We start from the raw sequence: 25,043 nt of genomic DNA on the forward strand, positions 1-25,043 counted from the left end.
TGCATTGACCACATTACATTGAATTATGCATTCACTCCTCACACTCTGTGTTATCTACTATAATCATAGCTGAATGACTTGTTGCCATTCATTTTTAACAGCTTTTGCATTCACCACCAATCACTCACAGACCACATTCATATTCAGACAATGTTGGTAAAGTGTCCCATGACAACAAGCCTCAGCAAGATTCTTTCCATTTTTATATGTAAATGCAAAGGAGAATTGAGTAGAAAGTATTTACTGATACACCATACGACTTATTTACTTACCTACCTACTTGGGTAAACATATCTTCACTTAAAAATGCAATGCAACGTTTTGACTATAATCACAAAGTTAAACTATATTCACAAGTAGATTCACTATTACTAAATACTACTACTATTACCACTACTACTACAACTCTGCAAGCGAGCCTGTGTATGTTTTGCAGACATGGAGCGTGTTTAGAAGTGGAAATTTACAGTGCTCTTGGTTTGCACCTGAGCAGTAGTCAGTGCTCAAGCTCTGACCAATCATGTGCCAGGGATTAATTGTCTTTAGCTAAAGGGGGAGGGGCTTTTGCCTTCAGCTCTGCTTCTCCTGACCCTGGTCGGCATAAAGGCACTTCAGTACAGGGGCATGGTGACAGCTGAGACACTGGGAAACTAAACTTAGCCATGAAGGAACTGTAAGTCTGTTTGATTTTGTATTTATAGATAGATTACTGGCGCTTGTTAGAGAGAAGTGGTTAGTAGAGTGTGCTGGCTTTGTGAATATGTATCAACATAGGCATGTCTTAACTGTTATGTCTTCAAATGATCTGTGCTTGCAAGTGTTAGTGTTTCAATGTATAGTTTGAATAGGTTGAATTTACAAGGGTATTTTGAAAGTTTTCTTGAAAAAAAAACCAAAAACAAACATTCCTTTGTGTTATTGCAATTATTCAAGATAACCGTAATATGCTTTTTGGATTTATGTTCTTTTACTTGGTAGAATTTTAATCAGTTTTTTTTTTTTTTGATGAAAGAAACAGCATTAGACAATTTTCTATTTCTAAGCAGAAAAACTGGTTGCAAAGATGTGGTGAGAACTAAAGAGACAGAAGGAAATTAGTTGAATCAAGTCAAAGTTAATACGTTTTTTATGAGCTATGTTTTGCTCTTTGAATGTTTTATTTTGCTATTAACCTTTGGAGATAATTGTGTATCTTATGGAGAGAAAAAATACATTATCATTGTAAGCAGTAAAACATTGCAAAGATGTGAACAGAAACAGTACAAATCAGATGAGAGAGTGAAAGTCAGAAGTGATCCTGTTATGTAATGAGGTCTGAAAGTGGGAAATGGTTCAAGCTGACTTGTCATGCATAACAGGAAGAGAAAAATACCTCCAAAGCCATGGGACAAGATTCCTGCCGCCCAGACTTTAATTGTGTCCATATACAAAGAAAGAAGACATTGTTTTTAGTTGGAAGAATGAAGGACTGACTGTACTCCCAGGATGTTTGGCTTAAGTGGAGGAACAATCTTTACTCCGCACACAAGGAGCAGATAACACTCAGTCAAAATAGTCAATACGTTCACATTTATAGCTATTGGATTGGGATTGGCTCAACATCTTCCTAAATGTTTAAAATTCCTTTTAAACAGTTTGATTGTAAACTAGTTGTTAAAGCAGTACTGCATATCTTTCTGGATGTGGCATGCATGATTACATGGAAAATAGAAAGTTAAAACCTTACTTCTTCATGGAGATGTTCCGTTTTATTCCATACTGTGTTATATTTTGGCTGAAGGAACAGTATTTTCATGAAAATAATCAGGTTTCCCAGGCCAAGTACGAGTCAGGTTTGTGGAGATCTATTTTTAGGTTAAATTGTTATGTGGTGGGGCTCCTAAAGAAAAATTGTGCAGAGCATAACATTTTGGTCTTAAAAGGGAAGGCAAACCATACTGCGTTATAGAAAATAATATTGGTTATTATTTTGGTTTTAATCTTGATTATTCGTTTTATATTATTGCTGAATCGAAATGAGTTTTGATGTTTGAGAAAGGACGATATGCGTCTGATAAAAAACAATATGCGTCTGATAAAAACTCTTCACGAAATTCTTCCTCCTTTGATCGAACCCTTCATTGTTCTGCAGATGAAAGTGAAATCACATTGGTGGGATATGTGCGTTAGGTATTTGTCCTATTATTAGGGTTAATTTTGTCCCTCTTCAGGTTGTGTAAAAAGCTTTCGTGATAAAGATCCAGGTATTAATGATAAATCGTTCTTGGAAAGACGGTTTACAGTGCAAACAGTCAGGGAAACTTAAGCTTCCTTAGCCAAGCCATGGCACAGAACACAACCTTGTGTAGACAGTATAGTTGGTGGCATGATTTATCACACAAACTGTGATAAAAGTTCTTTTGAATCCTTCTCTGTACATTTGCCAATGGTACACGCCTGCTGCTTTAGGTGCAGATTCTTTAGGTTAGGTTAGGTTAGGTGTCTTTGTTCGTATCCTCTGGTAAATTGGTTTGCAGTGATTAAGAGACATCAGACTATCAAACATGCATGCACACAATATAAAAACGGACATAATGGATAAATCAATTGATACATTTCCCCGATTGAGCTTGTTTAAGAGGACAATAGCTGCTGGGACATACTTCGTTGTGGCTGTCCAATTAGCTTGCCAGCCTATTTCACGATCAATCATTTTTGTTCTTCACTAACACATTTCCAAACAAAGATGGCATTCAGAAGGCTAAAATGGACTCAATAACACAGAATAAAACAAAGACATAAGAGTCCACATCAAAAGTGGCCAGTTTCCTGAGGCAGTGAAGGCGCTGCTGTCCCTTCTTGCATATGGCCTCACAGTTGGCATCAAAGTTGAGATCAGTCAATGATTGTGCCCAAGTACTTCAAAAGCAGGGAGGACTCCTCACACCATTTTGCAAAGTCTTGTACAATTGGCCCATGGCAGGTCCCCCCGTCCTGGATTAGGCTCACAATGAGTCATCCGCATATTCAAGAATGAACATGTTTTCATAGAAGCTCTGTAGCATACTGGTATACAGAATGAGGAACTAAGATGAAAGGACACGCCCTTGTGAAATCCACTGGATCACCACAACGGCGTGTCATTTCACTGTTCCACTGTGGAACTACAGACCGGGTCAGAACCTTATTCTTTGTATCCTGTCAGTTCAAAAGCTAAGAATCCACCCCACAAGAATGCTCAAGTTAAAATCCTTTAAGAGACGATTGATTAAAAATCGTCCACTGAAATTATTTTATTTGGTTGATTTTTAGTAAATCGACCAAATAAATTTAGTCCAATTTATTCCCCTCCTTTGGGTTAATCCTTGTATTGTCTTTCACGATAGGATGTCATATTTTAGAAGTATTTTTCGATCTGGTATAGTCCTATGTTAGACCTGGTTTACATTTGGTGGCACTCAAACAAACAGATATTTTCTTTGGCAGGACTTGATGTGAACAATTTGAGAACCACTGTGTTTCATGTTTTATCTCTTTCCTGCACTGACCTGAAAGTCAACATGAAAGACACGTAATTAAACCATGCATAACATTGATGTGTACAATGCATTTTCAACTCACTCTTGTTAAGTGCAGTCACTGCAGCAAGTCATTTTGGTTTTATTTGGGATAAAATGTGCCCACGTAGGGGTGTCTGGCTATTGCTGGTATCTTTCCGCTGCAGTTGATATGACCTCAGCGCATCAGATTAGATAGATTAGCACTAACATTCTACATGTGTATCATCTCTAGTGACAAAGCACAGTTTAATGCTATAAGCAGACAGACTTATCCAACTAATGCCACTTCATTTTGTGTCCTCTCCTTTTCACCTCAGCCAGTGTGTCTATGACACATTTATAAGCAGTTGCACAATAGTGAGTAGAAGAAATTGTATTCTCTGTATTCAAAATCTCAGTCTGGAGTATTTTACAGGATCAATTGGCATGTTTGCAAATACATAAATATAGCAAAAGAAACACAAAATTAAAGAAATATGGGTTCTATATATATATATATATATATATATATATATATATATATATATATATATATATATATATATATATATATATATATATATATATATATATATATATATATATATATATATATATATATATATATAGAACCCAACCATATCTAAACTTAAATCTTATATCTGTAGCTATTTAATGGCGATTGCTTCTGTTTTGGTCTGGTCTTGTATCTCTGTTTTACTTCTGCTTTTGTCTTTGTAAGTCAGAATGAAATTTTACACAGAGAATGTTAAGGTTGGGTTGAATACATCTGCTGCCTTGGCAATACAAAGAAACGCTTTGTGACAATGTACACTTGTCAAGCGGTTTTAGTGGACAAGATATGCAAAGGACTATCTTTCTTTTCTAATCTATTATTTCCCTCACTATGACTGTTGGAGGACTTGTTGTTCTGAGGTGAATGTACATTTGACAGCTTTATGTATTTGCAAAGTAAACAATTCCCATCAATTGGAAACTTAAGAGGCAAGCTTAAGGGATATTGCACAATGAAACTTTCTTGTTTTTCTGAGTTAAAACTGTTGTGGATTAATGCTTGTGTGATTTTCTTTGGTCTACAGCATGGCACAAAAAGAGAAACTCCAATGCCTAAAGGACTTCCACAAGGACACACTCAAACCGTCCCCGGGGAAGAGTCCTGGTTCGCGACCCGAGGATGAGGCGGAGGGGAAGGTTCCTCAGAGGGAGAAGTGGTCCAGCAAACTCGACTTTGTGCTCTCTGTGGCTGGGGGTTTCGTTGGATTAGGAAATGTCTGGCGATTTCCCTATCTGTGTTACAAAAATGGTGGAGGTAGGTAAAAGAAACGTGAGATTTGTCATTTTTATACCAAAGAAAACGCATTACATCATGAAGTTAAATAAGTATTGACTTGCGCAAACACAAATCCCAAACTAATCAACTTAAGGCTGGTTTATACCACAGGGTCAGTCTAGGTTCAGCTGAGTGCTTCTTCTATGACATTAATTTAATTTACAATGAGTCATGCATTAAACAGGTTCATGGCCATACATTTTACATGAAACAATTCTCCAAAACTGTTTTTCAATTCATCTTCACAATGTTCATGAAGAAATTGTGGATGATGTAAACACTGCACTTTGACCCAAACAAACTTTTTGACGAAGTGCAGGTCCAGAGCCCATAAACGGCTCAGCCGGCACAGGCGGTCAGCAACCTTTCTGATTGACTGGAAAGTGCATCGTCGCACACCTGTGTGGATTTGATGCTCGAGTATATCAGCATTTAAAATAAGATAAGATAAGATATTCCTTATCTTATCTTATCTTAAATGCTGATATACTCGAGCATCAATGCTCGAGTATATCAGCATTTAACTTGACCACATCGAGATAATTCAAATAATGAATCTTGACTACAGGGTTTAAATATGTCTAACTTGGAAGCAGTGGTAAATTAGAGTAGAGCTAATTTGTATCAAGACTTGAACTGTAAAAGAAACCTGCATACCAAATACAAATGACTGGACCACAGTTTGAAAACCAATGTATAAAATGTGAATCTTTTGTTGTTTGTTTGTTCCCAAGGTGCTTTCCTGATCCCATACTTCATCTTCCTGTTTGGAGGAGGGCTGCCTGTGTTCTTTCTGGAGGTGGCTCTGGGACAGTACACCTCTGAAGGGGGCATTACCTGCTGGGCAAAGCTCTGCCCCATTTTCACTGGTCAGTGTATAAACTGTGAACATCGCAGCAATTGATATTTTTGTGCAGAACATTGAAAAGTACTTTTAATGTTAAATAGCAAACAAAGACTATATACGGTAGATCTGGACGTTGGGACATCATTAATTTACTATTCAGCTGGAGTCAACTGAAGCAAATGCGGAGCCGAGTTCAATATTTGGAAATCCAATTGTGCATTTCATGGCAGCTGCTGAGCCAATCAGAAGCAAGGTTGTTGAAGACCCTTCCTGGGCCACTGGTTTCCACGGGGCTGGCGCTTAGCAACGAGCCATGTTAGCTCTCACTGTAGCCTGTTTCTAATGCGAGCTGGGGCAGACCTCCGTGAAAGAAGGCACCTGAATGGACAGTTATTATTGTTCATATCTTGATGATTTACAGACAATGTGAAATTAGAAACTAACATTTTAAGACCAGAATTTTCAGTCTTGACAGCAGAAGTTTCAAAAAAAAGAGGCTCAGATGTTTCAATAGAAAGTAAGAACCAATTCAGGCACTGGCTCACTTCATTTTTGGAACGTCGCGGCTAACGAGATAGCTATGTCTACTTACTGTATATACAGTCTATGATAGCAGCAGAACATTATGGTCAATAGTAGAAAAAGCTTCAGTTGTAGTCATCTGGACTCAGTTAGAAAAAATAGACGTTTCGACTCTCATCCAAGAGTCATTGTCAATAAAAGAATTTAGGTCGAGAACTCAGATATTTATACTCTTCTGTGGTAAGTCCAGCCCATTGGGCGGAGCCTTCCTGAAGTAGAAAGAGTTGTTTGTTTCAACAGAAACTCCCCCCTTGTATCTACCGAGCTAGCCTATTCAGAATTTTAATGGGCTATTAGAATCCTCTTTGTCTTTGTGAGACCCTGGCTCAAACACCCTGAGTACCTGATTAGCATCTAAATGTCCTGGTCCTGGTCCTCTACCTTTCCAGGGGTACAGTATACCATTATAGATACCAGGAAGTTTGAATCTTAGCCCTCCATTCCTGTTTAAAGAAGGTCTTTCTTTTTTAACAAAAATAGCTTCCTTAACTCCTCTTTCAAACCATCTTTTCTCCCTGCTTAAAACCTTCACCTCACCGTCTTCAAACGAGTGATTAGAGGCTTCAAGATGGAGATGCACGGCGCTCTGAGGTCCTGAACTTGTATTTCTTCTGTGCTGATAAAGCCTCTTGTGTAGAGGCTGTTTCGTCTCACCTATGTACCGTTCTTTACAGCTTTCTTCACTGCATTGGATCGAATAAACTACATTGCTCTGTTTTTGAGTCGGCAACTTGTCCTTAGGGTGAACCAGTTTTTGTCTTAAAGTGGTGAGAGGTGAGACTAAACAGCCTCTACACAAGAGGCTCTATCAGCACAGAAGAAATACAAGTTCAGGACCACAGAGCGCCGTGCATCTCCATCTTGAAGCCTCTAATCACTTGTTTGAAGACGGTGAGGTGAAGGTTTTAAGCAGGGAGAAAAGATGGTTTGAAAGAGGAGTTAAGGAAGCTATTTTTGTTAAAAAAGAGAGACCTTCTTTAAACAGGAATGGAGGGCTAAGATTCAAACTTCCTGGTATCTATAATGGTATACTGAACCCCTGGAAAGGTAGAGGACCAGGACCAGGACATTCAGATGCTAATCAGGTACTCAGGGTGGTTGAGCCAGGGTCTCACAAAGACAAAGAGGATTCTAATAGCCCATTAAGATTCTGAATAGGCTAGCTCGGTAGATATAAGGGGGGAGTTTCTGTTGAAACAAACAACTCTTTCTACTTCAGGAAGGCTCCGCCCAATGGGCTGGACATACCACAGAAGAGTATAAATATCGGAGTTCTCGACCTAAATTCTGTTATTGACAATGACTCTTGGATGAGAGTCGAAACGTCTATTTTTTCTAACTGAGTCCAGATGACTACAACTGAAGCTTTTTCTACTATGGAACACGCCTTGACGAATGAGGGATTACACCAACATATGGTCAATATTGTATTCCTGCAGGAATGACTTCAAAGGAAAAATTGTGTAGCTGAGAAGTGGGAACGGAAAAGTCTTATGGTCAAGTCAAAATGGAATTCGACCAGTAAGAAGTGCCACATTTTTAGCGCAGTAAAATGTGAGATGTGGACCCACCCACTTTGATAACCATAAATCGGTGCCTACGCACAGTAGTGAATACTGTACATAGCCACCCACTACTGACTAGAACATTCATAGGAGCGGCTGTGTGGATGAAGAGTCTTGCCCAAGAACTCTCATTGTGTCACATAAACTTTACAAATGAGAACACACAGTATTCATTGGCGTTCAACCTGGTGTGAAAGCTCCTATGACAGCCAAAAACAGATTGTAGTTGTCTTCACCTGCATTACCACGGGCCCAGGCCCACTCAGCTGGGACAGACGCCACGCCCAGAGCAGCTGCGTCTCTCTCAGCCTGTTTCCAGATCACATGAGACATGTCCCATTAAAGAGTGGATGTGGCGGGAACAGCTGAAGACAAGAGTCACTATAGCTGACCAACTGTTGGTGGTCTCCACTATTTAAGGTTTCCATGGAGCCCGGAGTCTGTGCCAGGACAAGGCTGAGGGTCTAAAATGGTCTTTTGCAAACATTCAACACCACCAAGTAACTAATAATGTTAATTTGCATGATGAAAACCAGGGCGGCCAAACAGACCCAGGGAAAAGGAAACTAGATTCGACTTGTTGTGGATTTTAATTTGCTACACAGTCTAAATCACCTGGACTAACCAGGTCTTGTTATTTTGCTCTTAAGGAATCATTTTCTCTGTACTATATTGTGAACAACAGCTTGTGCACCGGGTTGCACAAGTGTTTCAATTGCAGTGTCACAAATTCTCTAATGCTCTTTGAAACTGGACCTGTCTCTGTAATCTTTCCAAGTTTGCAAAGAGAATGTAGGAATGAGGTGTTGGTTAGAGATAAAGAGTTTTAAATAGTCTTTAGCAATGGTGGACAAGTACTGGGGATTTCTGTGTGCAGGTTCATCACAAAGTCGTCTAAAAATAGGACAAAAACAGTAAGATTGCTTCATCACATGGGCTTGGGTTGGACATGTTGAGCCTTTTTAGGACAATGAGAAGCTGATAAAGGTCAAGTGTCTGAGTGTCCCTAACACCTCCTCTGATAACTCATGTGAGCTCTGTACTTGTCAGCAGTAATTGGAGAACAGACTTATGAATGAGATTTTACGTTGTGTTACTGTATACAATATATATTATGCATCGATCCTTGTGAAATATTGAAGTAGAAAGCTGCATGATATGGGGTAGAATTTGGCGCAAAAGTAAAAAAATAAATAAAATAATCATTTGCTAAATAATTGTCATTTAGATTTTTTAGATTTTAACCCAACTTGTTTTTTTTTCACTCTGCAGGTATTGGCTATGCATCCATCGTGATCGTCTCGCTCCTGAACATCTACTACATCGTGATCTTGGCCTGGGGCTTGTACTACCTGCTTCATTGCTTTCAGCCTGTGCTGCCCTGGGCCAAGTGCAATCAGCCCTGGAACACCGAAAACTGTGTTGAGGACACTATCCGCAAGAACAAGACCCTTTGGCTGATGACCAACATGACTAATTTTACCTCCCCTGTCACCGAGTTCTGGGAGTGAGTTCTCTCTCCCTCATGCATGAGTTGCACACACATTTAATATTGCATTTAAAGTTTTCAGGTAAACTGTTTCAGTAGAAGGAATTTGGACTCTTGAGATTAATCCACTCTTGAACACTATTATTATGATGGGGATTTGAAAAAGAAAATTAACCAAAGAAGTGTGCCTAGATGCAACAAAAAATATAATCATGAGTATTGCAATGCATGGTTGCTGTTATACTTTCATCTCAAATGTAAAAGAGGTTGATCCACATGGTAGCATGTGTTTAATTAAGTTGTATTTTAAATGAGAACAACAAATTTAATATGTTGAGGAGAAATAGCATTGGAATTTTAAGAACATTTTAAAATATATTTATATATATACATATATATATAATTATTATTATTTTTTTTTTCCCTACTCAGGCGAAATGTGCTGAGCATCTCCAGCGGAATTGAGGATATCGGGACTCTGAAGTGGGACTTGGCCCTGTGTCTATTAGCTGTGTGGGTTGTCTGTTTCTTCTGCATCTGGAAAGGCGTCAAGTCTACTGGGAAAGTGAGTCCTGGCCACACACATCCGCTCATTGTGTTGCTTTGATAAAACACCAGAGAAACGGCTCTGATAAAACACCAGAGAAACCGCTCGGCCAAGTTGTTTTTTTTTATTTGGAGGTTGCTGTAAGATGTGACTTTTTGGCCAGACTTGCAGTCTTTTCTCTGCTTTCATTATGGGACAAAAGCTCAACCCATAAAGGAATTTTCCTCCAATACTTTGTACGTATTCCTTGTTCATTTGATTAAATACTATGTACTTATTCCTTGTATATTTGATTAAAACTAGCAAACAGTCGCTAAGCACTTATCTTGCAGTTCCATTTTAATATAGCACAACATTATTGATTAGTTTAGGGGTCCCCAAACATTTTAGGCCGGGACCCCCAAAATAGCTTTACAATCCGGCAGGAACTCCCACTGCAAAATTAAATTCAAACAATTAAGTTAAACAGGTTAAGAAAATTATAAAACTTATTAAATACTCAAAGTAGAGGTCTTTTTAAAGACCTCTACTTTGGAACTGTGACTCCCGAGTCGACAATAGCTCTTATGACAAGCTTCTCCTTTTAGAATGAATCACTGCGAAACTGATGTTCTATATTTCTATTTATACATATCATATCTGCTACACCACTCTTGATCTATTTCTCAAAATGTTAAAAATAAAAAAATTGTGAAGCCATGTCACAGAGGTATGAATCTTTAGTAACATGAGTATGATCTTTTTTTCTTTTGTGTTTTTAGGTTGTTTATGTCACTGCAACATTCCCATTTGTGATGCTGCTTGTGCTGCTTGTGCGTGGAGTCACTCTTCCCGGAGCATCCGAAGGGATTAAATTTTACCTGTATCCTGATCTGAGCCGGCTGCAGGACCCAGAGGTAGGAGAACAGTGACAGTTGAACACTCAACAACTGAAACCTCCTGAAATATTCAATCAAATTCACATACAGTACATACTAGGGTGCAAAAGGACCTATAAAGTAGTGCTGTCAATCAATCAAGAAAACATTATTTTCAGATTATTTTAGATTAGACACACTTTTAAAATATGATTAATCATGATAAACCACATTGTGAGATTATTTTTTATGTCATTATTTAACAATGTGATAGCAACACTACTCCATCTTTCAAGGAAAATGTCTCCTCGCATAAAAAAGCGTGTTTGGTCAAAACAGACCGTATGATTAATTTAATGATTAACTTTGACAGCCCCACTGTAAAGTCGTAAATTGTATTTAAATTTAGTTAAAGGTGCATTATGTAAGAGGTCAGTGCATTCAAAGGCCTGTGATGTTCCACAATATGACATTAAACTTATCTATATGGCATTTATTCAATTACAGTTGTTTTATTGCGCAATTATACCTTGAAAAACATGCATTCTCACGGGTCACCTCTGCACAGATCTGACCTATAACTTGGTCTGGTGATATCACCTGCGGCTGCTTTGAGACGAGCAGGTGTTGGACATTGTGCCCATTTTTTTTTTTTTAAATATTGGAAATTAGCTCAACCTTCTGTAGTTCATGGTTAGAGGCAATTCACATCCAAAAGTGTAGTTGTTTGACTCCCGGGCACTTTCCATTGTCTTTATTTTAGGTGTGGATAGATGCAGGGACACAGATCTTCTTCTCTTATGCCATCTGTCTGGGAGCCATGACATCCCTGGGAAGCTACAACAAGTACAGATACAACTGCTACAGGTGAGTTGGGTGTTTTGGGGGCGTGGGGGGCTGTTTTAGTGACCACAGCTCGGTTCAGACAGCGGTTGGCAGCCCAGAACTAAAGTGGGACTGTGGTTCCTGTTCCTGTGTGTACATTAACAACCTCCATGACATATGTGTGACTCAGGGACTGTTTGCTGCTGGGAGGCCTCAACAGCGGTACCAGCTTTGTGTCTGGCTTCGCAATATTTTCCGTCCTGGGATTCATGGCGCAAGAGCAAGGGGTGGACATTGCCGATGTGGCAGAGTCAGGTACGAGGTGTCGGCAGCAGTGATGGTGGGTGCTGCTGCCGAGCTAAGACCATTGGAAACTCAAAACTGGTCTAAAAAAAAAAAAAAGGCAGTAGAGCAAAATGTAAAGTATCGGCAAATGCACACTCCTTGAATGAAAGCCACAAAGATTTGAGAGACTTGTAGCGCGCTTGGATTGGGACATTGTACTGGTGACCTGCACAATACTCTTAAACTACTACTAGACATTTTCTTAAGAATAATCTTTTCCCCAGTAGCACACTTGGACATCAGCGATATTTGTGATGATAATCTTTAAACCCACTTTGTCCAGAGCCGTGGACCTGAGCTGGACTCTTGTGATTCTGTTTCTGCTTCTATGGATTGGAAACGGCATCTTCTCTTGGCATGCTCATGCTGTCCAGTTCAAATCATAGTTATTGACCATTATGGTTTGGGTTCGCTATCAAGTTTAGTCTGTGCTGATTGTGCCCGTGGTCATTATATTTCCTTGACCCAGATTGTGTATTACTGAATTAAGTCTGTCATTATATGGGACAGAATGAGACATCAACAAGTATCAGGCATTTCTTGGTTTACTCAATATTCAAAGTTGTGCTAGCTAAGATTATATATTGTTTTCTGGCTCTGCAAGACACAAATTAAACTTGTAGTCCATCTTTTAAAAATATAGTTTACTTCGTCCAAGTTGACACTAGATGAAATGACTAATTTGGGTTTTCCCCTCTCCTCCCCTTCCTGGTTTGCTCTTCTGCAGGTCCTGGTTTGGCTTTTATCGCGTACCCTAAAGCTGTGACCATGATGCCCATGCCAACGCTGTGGGCCATCCTGTTCTTTATCATGCTGCTGCTCCTGGGCCTTGACAGCCAGGTGAGGGACTTTGCATGGAGGTCCTTTTTAACATCTCAAATATACCAGATATGAGGATATGCTAGTGTGTTTTGTTATTATCCCATACCAATTATGATGGTTTAAAAGCTGCCAAGTGGCTATTTATTAGTGATCAGTAATTACAATCAGTTTACCTTCAATCTTTAATGTTCAGGCAGCCAGAGCTCTGATTGAGACAACAAAGACTAGTAGACAAAACACCAGAGTAAACCCCGGGGATTCTCCAGTGAGCTCAGATTTCCTGCTGTAAGTGTAATTGTACCCCAATGTAGTCCGGCACATGATCAGCTGCAGGTCAAAGCTCTAAATTTGAGCAGACGTACTTTAAATATCTGAAGAGAAACTGTGAGATTCTATGAATCACACACAGAAATGTTCATCTATGCAAATTTTAGTGAAGGCTGTAGAATGTGCACTGCACACGCCTCTGTTACATACAAAGACGCACTTTTCTGAAGCATAAGCATGAGCCTGTTTTGGCTTGATGAAGACTGCCTTACACATCTGCACAGTGATCCACTGTTTTGTTCTAGTATGACTTGATAGCAACGGGCCGTTTAAGTAGATTCTGGTCTCGTTTGTAGAACAAAGCTCTCTCTGTGATCACTGGCCTGTAGATGTAAACACAGAGTGCAAACAAAAAGACATTGATTTCTTTCACAAACAAAATACTTTTCCTTTGACCCACAGTTTGTAGAAGTGGAAGGACAAATCACCTCAATAGTGGATCTGTATCCGGCCTTCATAAGGAAGGGTTACCGAAGAGAAATATTTATAGCTGTGCTGTGTTCCATAAGCTATCTTCTGGGACTTGCAATGGTCACAAAGGTGAGTTAATTTCTTGATTCCATTTTGAAACAGAAAATATGTGCCATGAACCAGCTACACAAAGCATACTGTCCTGTCGTCCTGCCCAAATAAGGCCTCTACGTATGGGGGGGGGGGATTTAATATGTGCTTTTCCATTTCACTGTTAACATTAAAAGTCTGCACCTGTTGAACTGTGCTTGGGTTGGGAGGTAGCCAGCATTCTCCTGCTCTGCAGTCTCCACAACACTCTCCTTTGTCATCTCTGGCCATGTCTTTCTTTTCCAGTCACATATAATTAATCCCCTCTGTCTTTCAGGGTGGCATGTACGTGTTTCAACTCTTCGACTACTATGCAGCCAGCGGTGTGTGCCTTTTGTGGGTCGCATTCTTTGAATGTATTGCTGTAGCCTGGGTTTATGGTAAGTAGAAAGGCCTCATTCAAATTCAGGTCTGTGTAGTTAGTCAAAGTAATGATCCCAAAGAAACACAAACTCTAAACGGTGCTAAACAAAGATGTTTCTGTGGCCTGGTACATGTCAGTAGTAAATCACTTTTAATGTTTCTGTGGGTGTGTAAGTGGCAGAAACAACCTGATTGGTTTTCACCAGTTCTGTCACATCAGTGTACATGTCCCACTAACATTACTGACACCTGATCCAATCCCACTTTATTTGTATAGCACATTTTACAAACACAAAGTCTCCAAAGTGCTGCATAGAGTACCTGATAACTTGATGATAACTGTACGTAGAACATATAATCATTTTGAATGATTTTTCTTACAGGAGCAGACAATTTCTACGATGGTATAGAGGATATGATTGGCTACAGACCAAACCCGTGGATGAAGTGGAGTTGGACCATTATCACTCCTGTCCTCTGCATGGTATGACACTACTGCATGTTAACACATGTTGACTCAAACCCAAAAGCAAAGGAACAAGTTGTACTTATCCCCTTCTGTCCCTTCAGGGTTGCTTTATCTTCTCGCTGGTCAAGTATAAGCCCCTGATGTACAATAAAATCTACGAGTATCCGGATTGGGCAATTGGTTTGGGCTGGTTTTTGGCCCTCACCTCCATGATCTGCATCCCCCTCGTCATGGTCATCAAGATACTGCAGTCCAACGGGTCCCTGGTTGAGGTATAATAATGCATTTAATCAACAATCAGAATTCAAATTTGACTGAAACAGACATGAAAAACAATAAAACGCAAATAAAATCCAGCAAGGTATATATTGTCAAGGTTCCTAACATTTTTCTCTCGGTGACCGCAATTTTAAGGTAGATAATTTTTCTTATTATAAGCTTATAAGGCAAAACTCACAAGAACCTTGGCTTTATTGTGTAAATAAAGAGTTTTTACAGTCTTAATGATTATTCAATATGTTATAGAGGCAATTAACATGCCTTACCTTCATTAAAATGTACACAATGTAGTTTGGACCTCTTTTCTAAGAATTCCAACGAACCCCCGGAATCTTTGGGAATCCAATTTGGGTCCCAGAATGACTGGTCTAGCTCCCTATATCTCTGCAGATTTGTATAAACTATACAACTGTACAGGCTCTACATAAATATAAACATAAAAACAACTTTTTAATCCATTTTTGAGGTGAAGACCCTTTTCCATGTGAACCTTTAGTTTTGTGGATAGCTCGCTCCCTGTTCAAATTGATCAAGTTTTGTTTACTTTGTAATTTAAAGAATTTGTTTTAAAACAGTAGCATAATGTCTTTGAAAAAGACCCACTCATTGAGTCATTTCATTCTCATTCTCAGCATATTGTTCATTGGTTCAAAAACAAAGTAAAAATAATAATGACGACCAATATACTTGATATAAGTAAACAAGATTTTAAATGTGGACACTGTGTTTTCTGGTGTTTCTAGTTCCTGTAATCTTACACACAGTATGGTAGTACTTTGTCCTTGTCTTTCATGAATTCACGTTTTTATTTTTTTAAAAACAACTTGATTTGCTTGTGTTCCCTTTGCTTTTCTCCATGGAAATTGTTTTAGTTTTGTGACATTTTGTGGAACATTCTCTGCAAAATTCTGTTCATCACCAAAGCAAGTTCCTATGTTTGTGAAATCTGTTCATTGACAATGGCAATAAACCTTTTCTGATTCTGAAATATCAACATTTCAATGGAGAAAAGAAGGTCTTGACCCTCCCCCTAAAACCTTAGTGCTTCTTTAATATACTAGGCTCAGATATCAAATGTCAGTGTTTTATTTTTTGCAGAGGATCAAAGCGGTGGCAGCCCCATCCAAGTCGGGCGTGAGCTCGCGGCCCAAAGAGTACAACGTGAACGGCGGAGAGCTGACGCAGCCCCTGAACGCCAATGGAAACAACGGCCTGATGAAGCCAACCCAAACTGTTGTAGAAACAATGATGTGAGCGCTCTCTGTGAGAGGAAATGTGCTTTCTTTGATGTGCTTTGGATAGTTTACTGATATAGATACCTGGTTTGATTTTTATGAGGGAGTTGTGTAATATTGTTATTTTTTTTAACCATGTGAATATTATGTTTTGGTCTACATAAAAGTCTGTAGCTGGCACTGATCTCAGAGTAAGCAGCATAGTTCATGATCTGTATGTTTACTGTGTTTCATTTAAATATTGTTTGTTTTGTAGAAAATTTGCACTTCTCACCAATCCCTTTACTAACAATATGAATGTAGTCATATCCTGAACTCAATATTTTAGCAGTATTGTTGCCTATAATGACTAATCTCTTCAGTCAGACCTTGCTGAGCAGAACAAGCTTTCCACTTGCACCATCCTCAGTGCAGAGAAGAAACCGAGCACTGCTAAACTGTGGAAATGCTCAAAAACAAAGGAAAACCATAAAGATCAGGGCTGTAACTCAAAAGGGAATTACTGTTTTTAGAGTATTTGTTTTTGCCAGTGTGATGATCGAAGTCAGCCCCAGTGCATTTATCAAATGTCTCTGCACTTTATGTGATTTTTCACTTTTATTATAGTGTTTTTAATGCTGCAAAGTATTGCTTAATCTGCAATGCAATTTAGGAGGACATATATATGCTCTAAACCTTTTGATATATTTGATATTCACTGACCTCAGATAAATACATGATATAGGTTCAATTATTTTGCTGTACAGAGTTTAACCACATATGCCTTTTTGTAACAATTTTATACTTTACATTAGATAATGCATGCAGCACTCAAACAATAATTGTTTTAAATGTTGAAAATGTCGTAGCCTGGATTACATTTTTAGTGTTGGAATAGTTCAATATTCATTCAAGCAATTGCATTTTGGCACTTGGAATTTATTTTGTATGTAGTATGTTTTCAGTAGTGATTACAAAAACAAACAATTCGTTTCAATTTGTAGGAATCCATTTAAAATGTGTAACAAAAACATTTGTACCAAAGTCATTTGTCTCTCACTTATCCCTTATTAGAAGCAAAATGCAAAAAATAAACCTTTTCCCCCGTTGACTTGTTTATCTTTATCCGACTTGTTTAAAATCTTGCTCCTACTGCGCACATCTAATATTATACTCCCATGGGCTCCATAGATCTGGCTCAGATTGACACCAGCCTCTTCCTGAAAAGCCTGTATATTATCAGTCTCTTTCACTTCTTCTTAACGGTCCCTATAAAAGTCATATACACGTACAAATATTATAAATTATTCGGTCTCCATAAACACACATAAAACAGAAAGATTTATGAGGTCAAGTTATTGCGGCCCGGTCACGCGATACGTGCAAAGAGATATGACTTTACAAACGCGGCCCGCAGTAATTGAAGCGTGTCTCTTGCGTGGAATTATGACTGTAGACACTATTGATTACACGCCTCAAATAACCCGATATATAGACATCCAGTGCGTGCCTTTGAAGGGCCCGTCTGACTCAGTGACAGCTTCAGATTCCTGCTCCAGCAGCATGAGAACAGCCCGTAGCAGGTGGACATCCATTTGGCTCCAGTGAAACATGACTTCTTTGGACAGGGTTTGGGGTCAGTCCTGATCCCTCCCAACAGCCCTGAGTTCATTTGACGTCACTAAGTGAGCTTTAGATGCCGCGAGCCGAGCATGGGATCTGGCAGTCATGGAAATTATTATGGAAAATTAAGGTCATGTGGTTGTCACATGAAGACTCTTAAATTCCAGCCGTGCACTGTTCAATATTGGCCCCATATTTTAAGTGAATGGTTGATTCTAGAAGTAGGTTTAATAGTTGCACTGATTGCATTAGCAGAAATGACTAGGCAGCAGCACCCTACTAGAAGTGTTGTAAACTTAAGTTGATGACAGATGTTCTATGACAGTTGTCTCCTGCATTCAGTTTTGCATCATTACACTTGGCTTTATTCCTCTTCTGAAATTGATCACAAACTATAGTCTCATAAGTTTAATTTCATATAAACATTTAAGACAATTTAACAAGAACCTAGGCTTTAATACATTGACTTAACTTCAGAATATTAACTTGATATGAAAAAAATAAAAATTGTCATTGGAAACTTGAAAAAGGCAGAGTTAGTTTTCCATGTTTGCATATTCAGAGTCAGTCAGGAGATTGCCACTGCAGAAATTAAAAAGTGCATTATAGGGATTAAAGCACAAATCCCTCTGTAAACTTTCAGAAGTGTGCGAGAACAGGGATGGGATCTCTCTAACCCCCATGACAAATACTGCTCATGCATACCAAGCCAACCACAGTAAACCGTAGGTGCTAAATGGATACTTAAAACAGAGGACAACACAAAAACATGGCTGGCAGGCAGGTGAAACCAACATTAACAAAGCATTTGTGAGATGTGAACATGTGAGACAGAATTTTCAGTTGTGCAAGAAACATTAGAAAGCATAGACATTGTGCCAAAAGATCAAATGGAGTGACACATTTTGTGCAGAAAAATGCATTTGTTTTCTAGGAGAATTCACGAAACATGAAAACATTTCATTTGAAAGGACAAGCATTGCTGGTAATGTAATGGTACAATTGAGTAGCTTTAAAATAGTAATTGTCATGTGCCAGGCAACTATAAGAATTTGTGCAATGGAAACCAGGGCAGTGAGCCAAGTATGCAAATAACCCCAAAATAGGCCCTTGAAAATCCAACACAATACGTGTACAATAAGTAAACTGTGCAATAATTATCTGAACTGAAAGAAGGATAACATAATAAGTGTGGTGTTTGAAGTAGTGTGTGGTGTGCAGAGTTGAAGCATGCACGCTGACATCCTGGCTTGGTCAGGAGCAATGACTCCCTTGTTATATAATTGTATTCATGCAATGGCTTTGCCTTTGAAACTCAGGGGGGTGGACTGCCCTACAGCTGCTCATGAGTCTAAAACAGGCTGGAGTGGACACACTTGCAGTTTGCGAGGGTTCCAGACAGTGTGTCTTCTGTATAGGGGACATTTATGAATAGATGTGCTTATGTGTTACATAAAAGAGTGATGAGGTTGTAATGAAGTGTGAATACACGTACTTTAACTTTGATATATAGTGAGAGCAGTGAGGCAATGCGTTTTGTTTAAAGTAAGCATCTACAGATGAACAGGAGTATATGTAGTGTAAATGGGGATAATTTGTGTCAGTGAGACTGGTTTAATTAGCAATAGCATTTGCTTGAATTTGTAAACATACGATGTCTCTAGACAGTGATCTCTGGATCTCAACAGAACAGGTTTGGTTGGGTCAAGGTATAAGGTAGAAGTAAAACACATCTTTATAAAAGTCTGAAAGTGGAATTTCCAATTTGGTCTTTGTAAAAACCCTTCAAAATCTTTAAAACTTTTAGAGGGCAATGCTGTTGGTCCTAGGCTCAGAAAAAGCAAATAATGAGTTTGTGGAGTCATGGTTTGACAGTCCAGTGTTTCCCGCTGCCAGAGGATTCCTGCTAATGACCAAGTCCAGGCTCTCCCCAGCCTCCATAATGAGAGGCACCGCCAGACAGCAGTCCAAGTCCCTGGTCCGAACACAGTTCACCTGAAGGACACGATCATATACATTTATAGATTATTATTGGACTGTTATTCATTTATATGTATTTTGAAAATACTGAACCATGTGCGCTTAATGCGTGTTTAATTTGAACTTCTGATTCTAATGTACCTTTTCGTTATAACACAATTGGACAAACCTGGAGGATGCGATCGTAGGGCTTTAGTCCTCCCTGATAAGCCGGACCCTCAGGACGGATCATGTTCACATAAACCCCCTTCTCCAAAAGTCCATCAGAAACACTGAAGCCAAAGTCCTGGCTCTCTGCATCTTTCCTGATTGTTATCTGCAAATACAGTTAGACGTTTTATGCACAGTTTAAAGCTTCTGTGTTGAATCATCAGTACACAAAGAACTGTACACCGAGATGACTTTCAGAGATGGTAAGAAATGTGTCAAGTCAAAACATCATTTTCCACATGAATTAGCCTTCATTGCATTCGGTACAGCCAAGGTAAACAAGGGGGGTTTCGTCTTTCACAAAGTCATACACATAGACAAGGGCAGTCACATTAATAGGTACAAAAAGAGACACACATTTCATATTTGTTTGCATTTAGATATAGCAGGTGTAAATAATATGGCCAGAGAGGAAATACACACACTGTAAATACACAGCGACCAAAACAGCCTCATGTGCTTGTCCTGACATGCCAATTTCCTCTGAGCCCAATTTTCCAGAGCCCTGCTGCTCTGAACATATTCATCCCTGTGGACAAGGCAGTTTATCTCAGGTGCATCAAAACTGCAATCTGACCAACTTATGACCATGACCATTTTGTGTGACGAAGCATGGTGCAAAGGCTTTGTATGAAAAAAGTCCCTATATCTACCTTTTGAAGTTCGAGGACCGTAGAAGCTAGACCATTACATTTATCCTCCTCTGCGTCCTCCTTCTTGGATATTTTGCGGTGTACGTTGGACATGTTCAGTTTGTTATTCTTGGACTCCATAGTTTCCTTTTTAAAAGGAGACTTTTCTGGCTGAAATATTGAGTCTTCAAGATTATTAGACTCTTCCAGATACAGGCTGAAAGCACTACCCGTCATTGAGGCCTGCAGAAGGGCAAAACACAAATAAACATAACAATGAGGCCTTCAGTCATAATGTGGACCATTCCGTGAAACGTAATCATGATAATTGCAAGGGGTGACAACCAGTAGTATTTTTGCCCACCCCAAGCACGTGAACATGGAGGGGGGACTGCAGACTAAAAGCCATTATTACTTCACAAACAGTGAAAAACCTGTATTTGGCCAATGCATGTTTGCAAATGGCCGTCTGTTAAATCCAGCAAAGGCATCTGCTGTACTGATGCAGATTATATGATTGAGATTATCATAAGCTGGTGTGACGGTGTATAAGTATAAATATAGTGCAGCGCAGATTGTGTGTGACAGGGAAAAGAGATGAAAGACTTGCCTCCAAGTCCCGCAGGATCTCAGATTGGCCACAGGTTTCCAGGTCCTGCAAGGCCTGGGACCAAAAACTTGAGTCGTCAGAGTGGTTCAGTGTCCTCTGGCAGCGGGGAGGGCTGACAAATCTATGACAACGATGGAACCAAGATTATGAGAGAGTCCACGTTGTCTTCATGTGGACCTCCGAGCACACAGCATGGGAGATGTAGGTGGGGCAGGGAGTTTAAAGCTTTATTTCTTTTACAGTAAAAGAGTCAACTAGAGAAAAGTAGTAATAGTTAAAAATGTCACCTTAAAAAGGAAAATGTTAAAAAAAAAAATGTATCTGGATCAGGGTTAAATGTCCATAAATGCTTCTGCTTATCAGTATTTTAGATAATTTGCTTGAAAAAAGGTGACAGACAGCAAAAGAAGGCTGAAGACGGTTAGTAAAGCAGATGGGAAAGTGAATACCTGAGAAAGAAAGAAAAAAGGACAGTTGGAAACGTACAGACACAAAAGCACAAAAGTAAAAGAAATTCAGATTGTGCAGCAGACTTTTTACAAGGATAGACATACAAGAAAAATGAAAATGAAAGGTGAATCTCAAAGTTGGACCATAGTCATTAAATCAGTTCAGTAGACAGAAAGTAAATTGTTTTAATAGAATTATAAAGATTAAACTGCAACATTCGATGCAGTCTCGGCCAAATACAGCTTCTTTACAGTATCTGCGTCTCAGTCATTTTTATGCTTTGATTTGAACTGATGAAATACACTCACTTCAACTACAGCAGTTGAAAATGTTTGCATGCAACTGTAAATTATTTACAAAGACGACAAGAAACCTTTAAGTTTGAAGCTCCGTAAACACCAAGTCTTACCCCGGTACTTTGTCCCACTCGTCTTCAGTAAACCTTGTATCGAACAGCAGTGTGTGATGGGACAGGCCTGTAGAGTTGGAGCCAGATTGACTCCTGTGCTTTGATTGTTGCCAATCACTGGCATTTAGCAACAAGTCAGAGGGTTTGTGAATATATGAACCTAGCACAGGTAAAAAACAATAAGTTGGGGGGAGATATTAAAAAGATTTACAATTTAGAAAACAGGCTTATTTATAAATTGGGGGCAAAACCCAGAAATGTGGGACAAAGTTACTTAAACAGTGCGCATGATGCAACAAAACATGCATAATACTATTATATATATATATATGTATTTTAACAAACATGAAACAGCTTTAACATGGATGACAGTGAATTTCATGTTCAGAATGGGGTGACATTACCTCTACCTTGATTGCTGTAGCCAGTGTCAAACCCTGACCCATCCCAGGAGCTCATGGCAGAGTCCACACTGGGCACTGTGGCAGAATAAGCCTCAGACAGTTTATAGGTTTTATGAGAGTCTGTCAGCTCATCGTCCATGTCACAGAGGTATCCAGCCTCACTGTACGACAATGGCCTAGTGTCTGAATCTGAACATAAACCAGAGATTTTATCCATTTAAAAAAATATTTTGGCAGATCATCAACACAGTACAAGGCATAAATGCATGTTTCTTTATCATGCCCACACTAAAGAGGCCTAAGACTTTTTTACAAAAAGTTTACAAATCACTGTCAGTCTGTTGTATCAGTCAATTAGCAGTTTTATGTTTTAGAAATTAACTTTTCACTCATCGTTTTGTTGTAGTAGTATTACTTGGTTGGGTTCTACAAGCAACTACAGATGGCCCACAGGAACAATCTACAGTTACATTGTGCTGCTTGCTGCCCGCCTTTGTCGCAGTCGCCCACGATAGACCTTAAATCACTCACGGTCCGGTCGCTTCTTGATCTTGAGCGTGACTGACTCTCCAGCCATCTGCAGGAGGTGGATGGCTTCACTCAGCGGTTTCCCTTTGAGGCTGACTCCGTTGATGGCCAGGACCCTGTCACCTATATGGATGGCCCCTGTTCTGAATGGATAAAAAGAAAATGTTACGCAAGACTGTGGTGGCCTCAAGTGCACTGTGAGAGCAATACAGCTGTGAAACAGTAAATCCTCTCACTAAAGAGAGGGTCCACATAAAATTAGCCATGCCTTACATGTCGACTTCTTCACCTCTCTCACAACCCCTGCTCACCTCTCGGCCAGTCCCTTCTTGGTCAGGCCAGAAATGACGATGGGGTCAAACGGCTCCTCTGTGCCAGAAATGGTGATGCCCAGTGGTCCGTTGTACCTCTTCAACTCAACGGTGTAGATTATAGAACCAGACATTTCTAACTCATCTAGAAAAGATATATTATTCAAACTCTTCATATCTTTCTAAATGCCATTTAATGCATTTGTAATAATACACCGTTTTAATGTGAATAACGCCAAGGCTATTATTTGAGATTAAAAACTGAAACTGCCATGTACATTTTATGGTCACCACAGAAAACTGACTCCAAGTGTTTATCAAGCCTTTGACACTATAAACCATTCCATCCTCCTACAAAGGCTGCGCCAACTGGGTGTTGAGGGCTCTGCACTTGACTGGCTCACATCCTACCTCACCAACAGGCAAGAGTTCATTTCCCTCTCCGGTCACTCATCCACCCTCTCCCCAGTAACGCAGGGGTCCCCCAGGGCTCAGTCCTCGGCCCCCTCCTCTTCATCTGCTACATCTTCCCCCTTGGTCACATCCTCCGCCAACTCAACCTGGACTTTCACTGCTACGCTGACGACACCCAGATATACCTCATCACCAAATCCACCCAAAACCCTCCCCTCAGCCACATCGAAACCTGCATCTCTAGAATAAAATCATGGCTCACTCTCAACTTCCTCAAACTGAACAGTGACAAAACAGAGCTCCTCCTCATTGGCACCAAATCCACTCTCAATAAAACTGGTCCCTTTTCACTCAGCATCGACACCTCGACCATCACCCCTTCTACCCTGGTACGCAATCTCGGTGTCATCATGGACCCCACCCTCTCCTTCACTCCCCATGTCAGCCACATCATCAAGACCTCATACTTCCACCTCCGCCGCGTCGCCAAAATCCGACACTGCCTCACCCTCCCCGCTGCTGAATCCCTCATCCATGCCTTCATCTCCTCCCGCCTTGACTACTGCAACTCCCTCCTCACTGGCATCTCCTCCCATTCCCTCCATAGACTCCAAATGGTCCAAAACTCCGCTGCCCGCCTCCTCACCCACACCCGGTCCCGTGATCACATCACTCCCGTTCTCCGCTCTCTCCATTGGCTCCCCATCAAGCAGCGCATAAACTTTAAAATACTCCTCCTCACCTTCAAAGCTCTTCACCACCTTGCCCCCCCCTACCTGTCTGACCTCCTCATCCCCCACCGCCCCACCCGAGCTCTCCGATCCTCCTCCTCTCTCACCCTGACTGCACCAACATCCCGACTCTCAACTTTTGGCGACAGAGCGTTCTCCCGAACAGCACCCCGACTGTGGAACTCCCTCCCCCAACCTGTCCGCCACTCTCCCTCACTCACAACATTCAAATCCCGCCTAAAAACATACCTCTTCACCCAAGCCTATGACCTCCCCTACCCCTAGCCTCCTCTACCCCATTGCCTACTCTTCTACCCCCTGTTACATCCCCATCTTTTTCTCTCTACTTCTTCTGTCTTGTTCATTTTATCTGTATATTAATGTGTATTGTACGTGTTGTCCCCCCTGTCTGTAAATACCCCCCCCCCTTTTTATGTATGTTCAGCGTCTTTGGGTCACTGAAAAGCGCTATATAAATAAAAGTTATTATTATTATTATGAATTATAGGAGTGAATGTTGAAACCAACAGCAGAGTGTATAGGGTCTACTCCAGCTGTGACCCGTGGTTACAGAGTTATGATAAATGTGTACCAATATTATCCTCGTCCTTCTGTATCCGTAGTTTGACCATGTCTTCAGCCTGGTTTAGGACATGCATGGCGTCCTCCATTGTGCAGTGCTCCAGACGAACACTGTCTATGGCCAACAGCCGGTCCCCCGGCTCCAGAGTTCCTGTTCTGGACACAAGAGATAGAACCGGGACGCTAAATGTATTGATT

General features: G+C 40.1%; 2 protein-coding genes across 7 annotated transcripts in view; one reads left to right on the forward strand and one right to left on the reverse strand.

Annotated features, from left to right (window-relative positions):
* The first annotated feature begins 534 nt into the window (after positions 1-534).
* On the forward strand, positions 535-17,067 carry LOC140363264 (sodium- and chloride-dependent taurine transporter-like). Its single transcript, XM_072449735.1, has 14 exons — positions 535-673; positions 4,619-4,848; positions 5,604-5,738; positions 9,136-9,370; positions 9,785-9,917; positions 10,661-10,795; positions 11,520-11,623; positions 11,772-11,896; positions 12,654-12,766; positions 13,478-13,615; positions 13,914-14,016; positions 14,383-14,483; positions 14,570-14,740; positions 15,846-17,067. The coding sequence occupies exons 1-14, from the start codon at positions 663-665 to the stop codon at positions 15,999-16,001; spliced, it is 1,890 nt and encodes a 629-aa protein (XP_072305836.1). The 5' UTR covers positions 535-662; the 3' UTR covers positions 16,002-17,067.
* The window catches only part of grip2a (glutamate receptor interacting protein 2a), a 30,548-nt gene continuing 22,021 nt past the window's right edge, over positions 16,517-25,043 (reverse strand). For 2 of the 6 annotated variants that reach the window (XM_072449730.1, XM_072449731.1), the window contains exons 16-24: positions 24,856-25,001; positions 23,119-23,263; positions 22,811-22,950; positions 22,280-22,468; positions 21,876-22,035; positions 21,017-21,137; positions 20,428-20,649; positions 19,734-19,880; positions 16,517-19,579 (exon numbers count right to left, since the gene is read on the reverse strand). In XM_072449730.1, coding sequence (XP_072305831.1) covers positions 19,388-19,579; positions 19,734-19,880; positions 20,428-20,649; positions 21,017-21,137; positions 21,876-22,035; positions 22,280-22,468; positions 22,811-22,950; positions 23,119-23,263; positions 24,856-25,001 — 1,462 coding nt within the window. In that variant the 3' untranslated portion in view covers positions 16,517-19,387. Of the gene's footprint in view, positions 19,580-19,733; positions 19,881-20,427; positions 20,650-21,016; positions 21,466-21,875; positions 22,036-22,279; positions 22,469-22,810; positions 22,951-23,118; positions 23,264-24,855; positions 25,002-25,043 lie in introns of those variants that run through there. The other 4 variants (XM_072449729.1, XM_072449732.1, XM_072449733.1 and 1 more) reach the window with 3 other exon arrangements.

The sequence above is a fragment of the Eucyclogobius newberryi genome, unplaced genomic scaffold, assembly GCF_026437365.1.
Source record: "Eucyclogobius newberryi isolate DKJ021-1_F unplaced genomic scaffold, fEucNew1.0.hap1 SCAF_17, whole genome shotgun sequence".
Lineage (NCBI taxonomy): Eukaryota > Metazoa > Chordata > Actinopteri > Gobiiformes > Gobiidae > Eucyclogobius > Eucyclogobius newberryi.

Coding starts and splice junctions, on each gene's coding strand:
- LOC140363264 (XM_072449735.1), top strand. Junction 9,371..9,784: donor CCTGTCACCGAGTTCTGGGA/GTGAGTTCTCTC, acceptor TTCCCTACTCAG/GCGAAATGTGCTGAGCATCT. Junction 13,616..13,913: donor GACTTGCAATGGTCACAAAG/GTGAGTTAATTT, acceptor TCTGTCTTTCAG/GGTGGCATGTACGTGTTTCA.